This window comes from Echinops telfairi, unplaced genomic scaffold, assembly GCF_000313985.2.
Source record: "Echinops telfairi isolate 266 unplaced genomic scaffold, ASM31398v2 ScPeMD7_7469;HRSCAF=8507_1, whole genome shotgun sequence".
Classification (NCBI taxonomy): Eukaryota; Metazoa; Chordata; class Mammalia; order Afrosoricida; family Tenrecidae; genus Echinops; species Echinops telfairi.
The window spans coordinates 100576491-100589024 of NW_022111373.1; the positions used below are offsets into that span (position 1 = coordinate 100576491).

General features: G+C 42.1%; 1 protein-coding gene across 1 annotated transcript in view; it reads right to left on the reverse strand.

Moving 5' to 3' along the window:
* Positions 1-12534, reverse strand: part of ITGA2 (integrin subunit alpha 2) — a 99523-nt gene that overhangs the window by 23029 nt on the left and 63960 nt on the right. Inside the window, exons 16-23 of the mRNA XM_004703722.2 lie at positions 11664-11815; positions 8379-8489; positions 7784-7866; positions 7202-7343; positions 5056-5148; positions 4170-4246; positions 4003-4086; positions 964-1066 (exon numbers count right to left, since the gene is read on the reverse strand). Coding sequence (XP_004703779.2) covers positions 964-1066; positions 4003-4086; positions 4170-4246; positions 5056-5148; positions 7202-7343; positions 7784-7866; positions 8379-8489; positions 11664-11815 — 845 coding nt within the window. The remainder of the gene's footprint in view (positions 1-963; positions 1067-4002; positions 4087-4169; positions 4247-5055; positions 5149-7201; positions 7344-7783; positions 7867-8378; positions 8490-11663; positions 11816-12534) is intronic.

A 12534-nucleotide genomic window follows, 5' to 3' on the forward strand; every position in this document is an offset into this window, starting at 1 on the left:
GGATCACAGCCTGGGACAGGAGCCTGATCTTGGGGAGGCAAACCTTGTGGAGCCTTGGCTAAGAGGATGTCCATTATTTTACTCAGCCCTGTTCTGTTCTACCCCCATAAAGAGTCAGTCTCAGAAGCTGCCCGAGGCAGTTCTACCCTGCCCTATAGGATCGCTATGAGCCATAATTGACTCGTCGGCAGTGAGTGTGATTTGGGGGGTCCTGTGTCCTCTGTAAACAAATGCCAAATGACTCTGCCATTTGAGCAGAGCTTGGTTTGTGCTCTGCCCCAAACTGTCTTCCCTGAGAACTTAATAATATGACACACTGCGATCATTAAAATTCCAAACACCCACAACAACAGCATTACACTACAGACTCACTGCCACGGAGTCGGCTGCAACTCATGATGACCCTGCAGGACAGGGTAGAATTGCCCCTGTGGGTTTCTGAGACTGTCACTTTTTATGGGAGTAGGAAACCTTGTCTTTCTCCCATGGGGTGCTGGTTTGAATTTCTCACCTTGCAGTTAGCAGCCAAAACGTGTAACCACTACACCACCAGGGTTTCTAATCCCATTAATCAAGTTTGAGCATTTACTTTCGAAAATGATTAATTATCCTTTGCCCAGCATATATAATTATGCACAGAGCTTGGTTGTTGACTTATATATGGAGTGTCTCAGTAGTTTTCAAAGTATGGCACCTGGACCCACAACACTGACATCGTCTGGAAACGTGCTAGAAATGCAAAATTTGGATCCTAACCAAATCAAGGTCTAAATCAAAAGCTCTGGGCTGAGCCCAGAAAAGTCCTTGAAAACAAGCACTTCACATGATTCTGATGTCTGCTGGAGTTTGAGAACCACTGGCACATTTCACCACCTTTTGAAACTTATTTTCTGATTTCCCAGTTTTATTTCATGTTTCTTTCCCTTTCCGCCTGTTTTCCTGTCCTGATTAAGGGTTACCAACCTTAAGGGAGAAGATGAATTTTGGACCAATGTCTTCAAAGTTATGAATGATGGTAGGAGCTTTGCTGTCTGAAGAAACTTCATAAAAATTTATGCTGGTAGATCTGTTAAGAGATGGAAAACCAAAGATTTTAGCTATGCTATAGCTCCTGATGTTTAGTAATTCTTTGATTTAAATGTCTTATAGCTTAATGACAAGGAAAATAGTTTACATTTAGATAAAAACAAAAACACTAAATAAAAACAAATGCTCAGAGGCCTTTCAAAACATCCCTTAATTCATCATCTTTCTGCTGGAATTTTGTTATGTTGTTTTTCAGTTGTCAAATTTCTAAAATAAGTACGGGTGTATTACTTTAGAGATGATAGTGGAACCCCTGTTTTTTTTTCTTTTTCTTTTTTTGTTTCTTACCCTAACCCTGCCCCAGAACCCCTGTTTTTATGTTGGTTGGATGAATGGTTTACTAAATGTCCATTACCAAACAGAGTTTTCCACTCAATATGCCTAAACACAATGGTAGCATATTGGGTATTAGTTTCTGAAATATTCATTACCCTATGCGAGAGATGCAAAAGTATATTTTCCCTTGTTACTCTCTCTCTTCTTTTCTACGTTCAAGCTATTCTTGGGTTTGGGGTCTGAGATAGGCTTGGTTAAATCTGTTTCCACTACTACAGGGACCATCTTTGTGGGGGCTGATCGATAGGTTTTATTAGGTTAGACCTGAAGGCATTAGTCAGTTTTTTGTTTGTTTGCTCAGGATTGCCACCTATGCTGTACAGGTGAAGGCATGCCAGGTCTGAGGAATCCCATACAAAACAACAAACTCACTGCCACAGAGTTGATTCCGGTTTGTAGCAAGCCCACAAGACAGAGTAGAAGTGTCCCTGTGGGTTTTCCATGTTTTACAGGAGTAGAAAGCCTCAACTTCATCCAGCGGAGTGGCTGATGGTTTGGAACTGCTAATCTTATGGTTAGTAGCTCAATGTATAACGCACTCTACCACCAGCGCTCCTATAGCATTCCTCAAACAACAACGCAGTGAGAGACTCACTTCCCCTTGTCACTTACTTGTGGATCCCTTGGATTCCCACCAAGGGAGCATCTTTAGGTATGGCACTAACCAGTCTGAGAACCCTGGACTCATGATCTCCAATTATTCCCACTAAACCATTGATCAGAACGCTGAGATATTAATCCTAGTTTTTAGTAAAATAAACGGAATATTTTCTGAGTTTCTTGATTTGTCTACACAAACCCTGCCTTTCTCTTTTTTTTGCCTTCAAAACACACACACACACACACACACACACACACACACACCTTTCAAAATCCTCAAAAAGATAATATGTTGTTGCAGGAAAACCAATAAAGGTGATTGTTTTCAGGTAACCTGTATGTGAGGAAGCAAGGATTTATCCATCTTATAATGGATACGGAATAACTGAGTCAGATGTGGAAACAACGGGCTGCCTATGCATGCATCAATTACCCCCTTTGCCTTCCCAAGGATCTTGGTGCGAGCAATGTTATGGATTGAATGGTGACACCCTCCATCCCTGGTGGCACAGTGGGTTACACACGGGCCTCCCAACAAAAAGGTTGGCAGTTTGAAACCAACAGCTGCTCCCCAGCAGAAAGATGGGGCTTTCTACTCCTATAAAGGATGACAGTCTTCAAAACCCACAGAGGTAGCTCTACCCTGTCCTACAGGTGTCCACGAGCCAGAACGGACTCGGTGGCAGTGAGTATAGAAGTGGTTGGGATCCTGATTGGGTGTTCTTTGTAATGTCAGTGCTGGGTGCGCCCTACACCTCATCACTTCTGAGTTATAGGATCGGCACAGTCACAGAGAAGAACAAGCAAAAGGTAGTTGCTCCACCATATGAGGATGTCAAACAAACAAACAAAAGCAGAAATCTTTAAAAAACAACAAAAAAAGAGAAACTGGAGAGAGAGAAGGATCTCTGGTCACAGAGACCAACAGAGAGAAACCTTCCCCGAGAGTGAGCCGTGAATTCCGACATCTAGCGACCTAGGGTGAAATGCAGTGTTTTTCAAAGCCACACACGTGATATTTCTGATACAAGGCCCTAGAAAACTAAGATAGCCACCAGTTTCCTATATATTCGATTTTCATACATTCTCTCTGCGTTTTAAAGAGATAAGACGTTTTTCTCTTGTTTCTTAGTGTGGGTCAGTCTTTTCAGATAATTGCAGTTATCCCTACTCACGGAAATCCTGTTTCTGAAAGAATTCTACCTTGATCAATTTCCCTACATCATACTTGCACAACATGATTCCATATGTATACAGAATCAAAATAGTTACTTAGGGATGCCCTCAATAAATCACCAAGTTGTTTATTTTTTAAAATGTTATTTATAGCATCGCTATAAATAAAAATCACCAAGTTGTTTATTTTTTAAAATGTTATTTATAGCATCGCTTATGATCACTATAATATATTGTTGTATATTTTAAGGTATTTCAATGGTGGGAGAGTGGGATCATGGAAAGAATGCATTCTAGTAAAATTAGAAGGAGGAAGAATCAATGTAGGTGGGGAGAAGAGTGATAATCAGGTAAAATTTGGCACTTTGGGTGCATTTTTCTTCCCCTGATCACAATTTGCGGACTTGAGAGTCCTTTGTCATCTGCAGTGAGCGGGTACCTGTTTGGGGAGGATCACGTAGACTGTCTGCACTTCTGTGTGTGCTGCTTGCAAGGAAATCCACACAGAAGCATCCGCTCTCTCCTGCTCAGGTATCTCAAGCTCTGGACATGAAAACCTAGTGTCTTTTTATGATGTGGTTTGGCAGTCTGTTGGATGATCTATTTATTCCACACTTTTAGGGACTGGGGTGATGTAATAAGGAGCTAGAGAATCAACTGTCACAAGATACTGCTTTCGGCCTGGCTTCCTGGAGTCTCTTTCAGGGATCATTAGCTGGTCTGTGTGTCATCGGAGAGAGTATGCTGGCTCCTACTACAGACAACATGACAAAGTGCCAATAAATTACCCACGGCTCCACCTACCTTGTTAAGTGAATTTCAGCATCATAGAGTAGAGGAATTTTGAAGGAGACCAAATTATCTGCCGGATTCTCTTCATGGCTTTCGCTATCAGAAAGAACATTAGAGAATTACTTAAAAATAAATATACAAGCCAACCATCACTGACTTATGATGCCATTATATTTTACCTTAAGGCTTGGAAACTGACAGTTGCTTGATTTTCAGGGTTTTGAAGATTGAGGTCGAAGCTAATAGTAAAAGTCACCTATACATAAAAAAATGTATCAAACTCTGATGCTTCATTCTTCACACTACATATATATATATAACAATCCACAAAAAATTAAACTTACTATAATTTGATTTTGAATTTGATTTTAATTAACTTGGCAAATGTGTATAATTACCTTTACTTATTTGTCACTTTGTATTTGCATGACCTATTTGAAAATATATACTAGCCCTCAGGGACACAGGCCTGTGCCTGCAAGTGAAAGCTTTGTGTTGATTAACAAATGACATGTACATAGCTCTCTGACCCATACTCATCAATATTTTCTGAGAAAAAGAAGTTTCTAGATCTTGCGTGAGTTATAGCATGAATGGCCTGGTGGGTGAAAGGGGAGGGGTTAGGAATTCAACTTTGATTGATCGTTAAAAGAAATAACATTCAATCACTTCTCTAAATGCACAAAACAGCAACTCCCTGCCACTGAGCCAATGCTAACTCATAACAATCCTATAGCAGAGAGTAGAACTGCCTCTCTGAGTTTCCAAGACTGTAACTGTTCACAGGAGTCAAATGGAGCCCTGGTGGTGCAGCGGTTAAGCACTGGGCTGTGATCCCCAAGGTTGCACATCCAAAACCATCAGCAGTCCCACGGGAGAAACACTGGGCTTTCTATTCTTGTAAACAGTTACAGTCGCGGGAAACACTAAAGGGTCACTATGAGTCAGTATTGACTCTCACTGGCAGTGAGCGATCAAATGATAGTTCCTCATGAAGAGGTTAGTGAGTTAATACTGGTGCTGAAAGAGATGAACATGAGTCGGAGCAGGAAACCCAGGTCGTACCTGTTGTCCGCTCTTTAAAGCAGGGTAGCCTACATTGCAGGTAACCGCTTTCTGAGATGCATCGACCTGACATGTGACTTCAGTCCCATCAACCTGAACAGGATCAAAAAAATAACCATGGACAATTAGCATATAAGCCACTTGTGTATGCAGACATTCGCTGGGAGGCGTGTAAACCACAGACATTTTTGTAGGACGGCTGCACCCATGGAAGTAATTTATTGTCTCCCAATACTCAAACAATGATGGTTGTCCAGCTGACTACTATCCTACTTTTATTGCGGACCATAAAGAGGAACAGAACTCCCAACAAACCAAAGGAGAAGTCAAATCTGAAATATTTTCCCAGAAGGAACACATAGTTTTTATACTTCAGAACCACAAACACAGTTTTCATCCATTAGTCAGAAATGCTGATTTCAATATATGGGTTTTTGCCTTAAGGTATTTGAAGCTGGTCTTTTTCAAGAGAAGAAAATAAAATCCTATAATGGTATACACTCACATTTAAAATCATGTCAAGAATTAGTCTGTATTTTCCTCAGATTTTTTTTTCCTCCTTCAGATGTGAAGTTGACATTCACCACAGGCAATTAAGACACTAAAGTCAGAATATCTTTAGAAATCAATATTGCTCAAATTTCAAGTAAAGGAAATCATTATTTTTAAATCTTTCTATTGGGAGGCTCCTTTGGGGTGGAGGGGCTGGGGATCTGTGTTTTTCCTTCTTTCCTTCTCTGCTTGCTAGTGGCAGGGGTGAGGCCGGGGACATTCTTGGTCAAGTGTGTCCCTGGTATGGTGATCAAGTGAATGCAATGAACTGGCTCCGCTGGAATGCAGTGTCTTGGCAGCAAAGAGACCTCTGCTTGCAAAGCTGGGGCTAAGCTGGGGACTTGGATGCCTCTGGGCAAGTGTGGCCCACAGCCTCTGTGTGCACCAGGGCACCAGCAGCCGCAGAAGGGCTGAGCGGGGTTACAGGACTGCCGCCAAGTCTTGGGGTAAAGGAAAATCTGATCCGGGCTATGAAGCAGAACTGGTCAAAATTAAGAGCCAGGGTGTATGCTCATGTGATTTAAATAGTTAGGAGTCACAAAGTTAGGACAGATCCTGATGAATGGAGATTTGCAGACAAGCAGTCCCCAGGTTAAGAACATCAGAGTCATGGACAACTCCTACCCGCCTCTTAATATTACATAAATTTGTCCTTTGGGAAATAATTGAACGAACCCCTACTAGTGAGCTTTGTAGTCTTGGGAACCGGATGGAGCAATTCTCCTGTCTTCTTCAGAGTGGCGATGAATCGGAATTGACTTGGTGGCAGTAGGTTTGGGGGGATTTAAAAGCCACTTCACACAAAGGAACCCTGGTGGCTCTATTGGGTAAACACTGGCCTGCTGATCTCAAGGTTGGCTGTTCAAATGCACTAGCCTGCCTGAGAGAGAAAGATGAGACTACTGCTCCTGCAAAGATTGAAGCTTTATCAATTAGGCAGTAGTTGGTGCGTTAGTGCACAGACGCAGCCATGGTAACTGAAAGGTTAACCTTCCAGCCCACTGGCCAGTGTGCAGGAGAAAGGTGAGCAGTGTGTTTTGGAAAGCTGTAACCCGACCAACCCACCTATCTGCCAAGGAGTAAATGCCAACCACACTGGCCCTATATAGGGTTTCGGAGACTAGAAACCACTTCATTCTCCTGCAGAGCAGCTAGGAGGTTTGAAAACACACGGACTTTGTGGTTAGCAGCCTGGCGTTTAACCCACGGTGCCACCAGGCCTTCTTTTAATTGCATGAAGACTCACAAAATCTCATGGCCATTGAGTGGGTTCTGACTCAGAGCAACGCTACAGAACCGGGCAGAACCGCCCCTGTAGATTTCCACGGCGGAAACCCTCGATGAGGGGACAGTCCCGTCTTTCTCCTGGGACAGGATGATCGTTTGAACTACCGACAGGGCGGACAGCGTGACTGCGCGGCCGCCGGGACCGTGCCTCTTGCTTCAGAAAGGCTAAAGAAGCACTGTCTGCACCTGCTCCAACAGAATTACAGGCTCTGAAGACGGCAGCGTGACTCTGCCCCTCACCCCGGGCAGGTGCCTCGGGAAGACAACACGCGATGCCAGCAGGAAGCGCGTGACGGGAAGCACCTACCGGCACCGAGGACGACGCGAAAAACAGGTTCTCTGCCAAAGCAGCCACGACTCTCGTGTTATACGCACTTTCCTGTGCGTTTTCCAGTGTTACTGAGAATGTTAACCTTCTGTTCTGGTTGCTGACAATTAAGGGTTGCTTTCTGTTAAAAATAAAAAGATAGAAGGGGAAAAAAAACCCACAAAAACATTAAGGTTAGAAAAGGCCAGTATTAAAATGTTTTCACTCAAAAGGAACTCTTTAGAATTATAAAGACACTTAACAATTGCTTAATCATAAGCTATCTTCAGATTAAATTTATATTTATAGTAAACCAATACACTTTACTATACATCCCCCCTTTGGTACTCTTAAGTGTTTTAAACAGTATAAACAGGGAAAAGAACTATCCCTGTCCAAATTGTTCAATACTTCTTCTTGTTTTATATTCTGTATAAATGGCATAAATTGAAATTCGATTTATAAAGACAAGCCTCTACTAGTGATGAGGGCTTCTTTTGTAGAAAAGATATTCGCCTGGGTAAGGCTCCCTAGGGTATGTTCTCTCTCAGTATTGCACACCGAGCTTGAAAATGAACTTACTGATCGGCTGGCAGCTGTTGGACCTTTAGAACTAGATCAGAGACACACAGTCCGTCGTCACCACAATCTTTATAGAACGGAATCTGCAAGGGTAAAATAACCCGCCCCAAGAACCCTCTGTTAGAGATGTGCTTTCTAAACAGCTAGTTTCAGAAGAATATATATATATATACACGATAGGAGTCCATTGACATAAAACTCAAAGATAAGTAAAACTAAACAAGTGTGTCCAAGCCCTAAAGAACTGTGGGGGGTCGGGGTGAATAGGGGGGGTGTAGAGTGAGGACGATGGCAGAAGAGGGGACATAGGCACTGGTAGGATTTGATATTTTTGAGCGGGTGGTGAGCACACAGCATTTACTTTATTGTAATGGATCGACTCAGTAAATAGGTTACAAACAGCAGGTGCTGCTCTATGGGCGAGGAATAGAAGAGTGAATAAGCAAGATATAAACTCTGCTTCATGGACTTTACATTCTAATGAACCCTTCACCTATGTCATTGTATTTCATTTACAAAAAACCCCAAGAATTGAAAGGCTACATAGGGGACTTTGTTAGCATATCTAAAACCTGGAGAGGCAAACTGTACTTACACTGAAGACCTTGGCCCTTTCGGAATAGGCTTCAAGGGTAGGGCTGGTGCCAGGGTTCTCCAGACTGATGTTCACACGCAGATCCAAAGGGCTGACAACATCAGACGGCTCCTAAGCACATGTGCACACACACACATACATACACACAGAGTCAGTTAGTCAGTTTATTAGGTTTCAGCAAATTAAATTAAGAAAATGACCTTCAATCTATTTACGCTCATTTCTTGCTTATGTAGGATAACCATCTCTTGAATTACCCAAACTTGTTGTTTTCCTAGGCCTGTGTTCAACATCCTCACGAAAAAGAGAGGTGAACAAGGTTCGGTAAGAAAATCTAGTAATAAATTCAAGAAAGAAGAAAATGTTCTAAAATTGACTGAGATGATTGTACAACGCAGCATCAATAGGATTGAACGACTGAATTGTATGAAGTATGAATTATATGCCAATAAATCTATGAAACAAGTACAAAAGAGAAACACTGGAGCAACAACGAGTAGCTCGCTCATGGGAAATGTCATTAGAAGTACACAAGTGGGAGAGAAACGATGTACAAATGCGCTTTACACAATTGATTTGTGTATGGATTGGGATAACAGTTGTATGAGCCCCTAATAAAATGTTAAAAAAAAAAAAGAAGTACACAAGTGGGGGCGGGGGGAGAAGTGGGGAGCTGAATCAGGGGCTCAAGTGGGAAGAGAATGCTTTGAAAATGATGATGGCGGCATATGTGCAAATGTGCTTGACACAGTGGATGAATGTATGGACTGTGATGAGAGATGCAAGAGCCCCCAATAAAGGCATTTAAAAAAAAAAAGAAGTACACAAATCATTCTGAACATTTAGATGATATGCACATACTGGATGATCTGAAAACCAAGCAGACTACCAGAAAGAAAAAAAAGCAAACCCCAAACCCGAACCTTACTGTTGAGTCAGCTCCACTCATCCTGTCTCGTGTGTTCTGATGCAGGACTGTCTCACTGCATCTATTCTTGGATTTAATCTTGACAGAAGCAGATCAGCAGGCATTTCCTCCATGAACCGCTATTCTAAGATTAGTACAACCACCCCCAGGGTCTCCAAGACTGGCATCTCTAAGGAAACAGACGGCCACATCATTTTCCTTTGGAGTGGCTCATGAGGTCTAACTGCCAGCCATTTAGTGAGCAGCAGTGGGGTGCTTGAACACTGCACTACATGTGACGATGAATATTTTACATATATATATAAAGAGGGAGGGAGGGAGAGAGAGAGAGAGAGGGAAAGTGAGAGTCTGGCTGTCTTTGTTCCCCCTACAAAGGGCGACATGTGTTATTTGATCCGCCACTTGGCACATGGACAGGAGAGAATGGAAGCAGCTTCCTCCCTTTTAACAATCTATTCGGTTAGTGTGGCATAGTGTTTATCAGTTGGGCTATGATCCACAAGGGCAGCAATTCGAAACTACCAGCTGCTCCTCAGGGAAAAGATGGCGCTTTCTACCCCCATAAACAGTGAAAGTCTCAGAAACTCATGGGGGCACTTCTGCCCTGTCCTATAGGGTCACTGTAAGTTGGCATTGACTCATGATGGCAGTGAGAGAGCGACAGTGAGCATGAAGGGGCTCTGGTGGCACAGAGAGTTCAGCATTACACTGCTGATTACAGAGTTGGAGGTTGGAACATAGCAGCTACTCAGTGAGAGAAAGATGACATTATCAGCTTCTATAAAGACTTACAGTCTCAGAAACCCTATGGAACAGGTCTGATTTGACCTATAGGGAGGCTATGAGTCAGAATCAACTCAATTGCCTTGGGTATAATTACCACTTAACCATACAAAAATAATCTGGGTGGGATAAACAATAAACCTTCAAACCTAACATAACATAAAACAACTGAGATGGTTTTATTTCCCAAAGCCACTGACTTTGCTCATTAGCACTTTCTGCAATGTGATCTCTGTATCATCTACAGTAGGACTGTCTAGATATGTGCCACAAACATGAACATTCTTTTGAGCCGCCCTTTTAGAACAAATGTCTGGGGGTGGTGGTGGGGGGGACCCAGAATGGTTATTTTATAACTGTTTTCTTAGCCACTCTTATGAATCTTCATCTCTGAGAACCACGGTGCTAAATATTCTAGGTGAGTACTTAAATGAGTCCTTTAAAATTACACTTTCAAATTTCATCATGTGATTTCAAAGGAGCGATGTTCATATGTTTTAAAAATGTATTTTCTGTTAAAAGTTTTCCCTTGAGAAGCATCTTTTCATACTTGGGGAGAGTTTAAAACACTGTATGAATTACATCATAAGATTAGAAAAAATAACTCTATTTCATATCTCTTGTTTCTTTGAGGACTAGCATGCACCTGACCCAAGACATGATATTTTCAATTGCTTCATACACATGTGAAAGGTAGGCATTAAATAAAGAATATCAAAAAAATATCAATGCATTTGAATTGTGGTGCTGGTGAACAATGTTGAAAATACTGGGGACTGCCAAAAGGACAAACAAATCTGTCTTAAAGGAAGTACAGCTCCTTAGAGGGAAGGATGGCAAAACTTCATACTTTGGCCATATTGTCAGGGGAGACCATTCACTGGAGAAGGGCATCATGCTTGGTAAAGTAGAGGGGCAGCCAAACAGAGGGAGGTTCCCAAGGAGATGGATTGACACAGTGGCTGCAACAATGGGCTCAAACACTGGAACAATTGTGAGGATGCTGCAGGACCAGGCCGGTTTCATTCTGTTGTGCGTATTTAAGATCGCTATGGGGCAGAACTGACTCAATGGGACCTAACGACAAAAACAGCATCCCAAAATCCTCAGTCTTCACCGCTATCGCCTGCAATCAATGGTGGAACCCACCCTTGGAACCGCTCCTTCCAACAGCTTGAAAATGAATGCGCATTTTCCCTGGTAGGAAAGTGTCAACGTGAACATATTGTTGTTTTGAAAGATTTCCCTGTTACACGCTTAGGAAAGCATCCTCTCTTTGACTTCTCGCAGGATCTTAGAGGAGATTTTGACTTGTAATCCCAAATGCAATGTGATGCTTCTAAGTTTGTATAATAATTGAAGTTGATCCTAAACATTCACAAAAAGGAAACAGATCTCCTGTTCTAACAAGTAAGCAATTATTAGAATTATTAGAATAATTAGAATTCTAATTATTAGAATTAATTAGAATGACAAGTACTTTTTAACCCGTAAGCATTCATTCTTTCCTTTAGGCCTTCACTGTTCGTTAAGCAGAAGGAATGAGGTGGGAAGGGACCACTCTGAGGCCTCACCTGGATGAGGATGAAGTGGTCCGAGCAACGCTGAGCTTGACTTACTACCACGTTCTTTTGCAGGTATCTCTCATTGCTCTCCTTGAATAATCCCCTGGAGGTCACTCTGGATGAAAACCGATCTGCATCAAGGGTCATGTTATACGTAATGCCTGTGATAAAAATGATATGGAAATATTATTACACATAAATCTTTTTTCTTTTAGTCAATGACTTCTCGATTCACCCTTACTAATCATCAAATATTTTTTTTAGCGTGAAACCATTTCTTAGCTTTTTAGAATAGTCCCTGAAATAATTGTCGTCTACAATATTTGTCCATTTGCACTTGACTAAGTTCACTCATCATAACGTCCTTCCGGTTCATCTACTTTCTGAGCTGCTTTGTTGTTCTCTGATGTTACAGAGTCTTCCATTGTGTGCACGTGCCAACGTTTATATATTAATTCCTCCACTGATAGCATTTAGGCTGTGCCCATCTGTTTGCTCTTATGAACAGTGCTGACGAACGTGGGTGCGCATCTACCTCTTTGTGTCCTCGTTCAGAGGGATGGCTGGGTCATATGGGATTGGTATTCCTAGCTTTTTGAGGAAGCAGCATTGAATTTTCCACAGGGGTTGCACCATTTTATAGACCCACCTACAGTGTGAGAGTTTCTCTCACTAGCATTTGCTCTTTGGCAGATGCATTTTTATGAGGGGAAAATAACTTTCCATCCAATGTAGCCTACAGACTGGCTGGAGTGCTCACCTGCTTGATCCGTGCTGAGGCAACTCTAATAAACTCACCCACTCATTTGAAAGGCTTTCCTATCTTGCATCTGAATTTCTTTTGAGTTCAACAAGAACAGGGAGAATGGGGCCTAAGGCT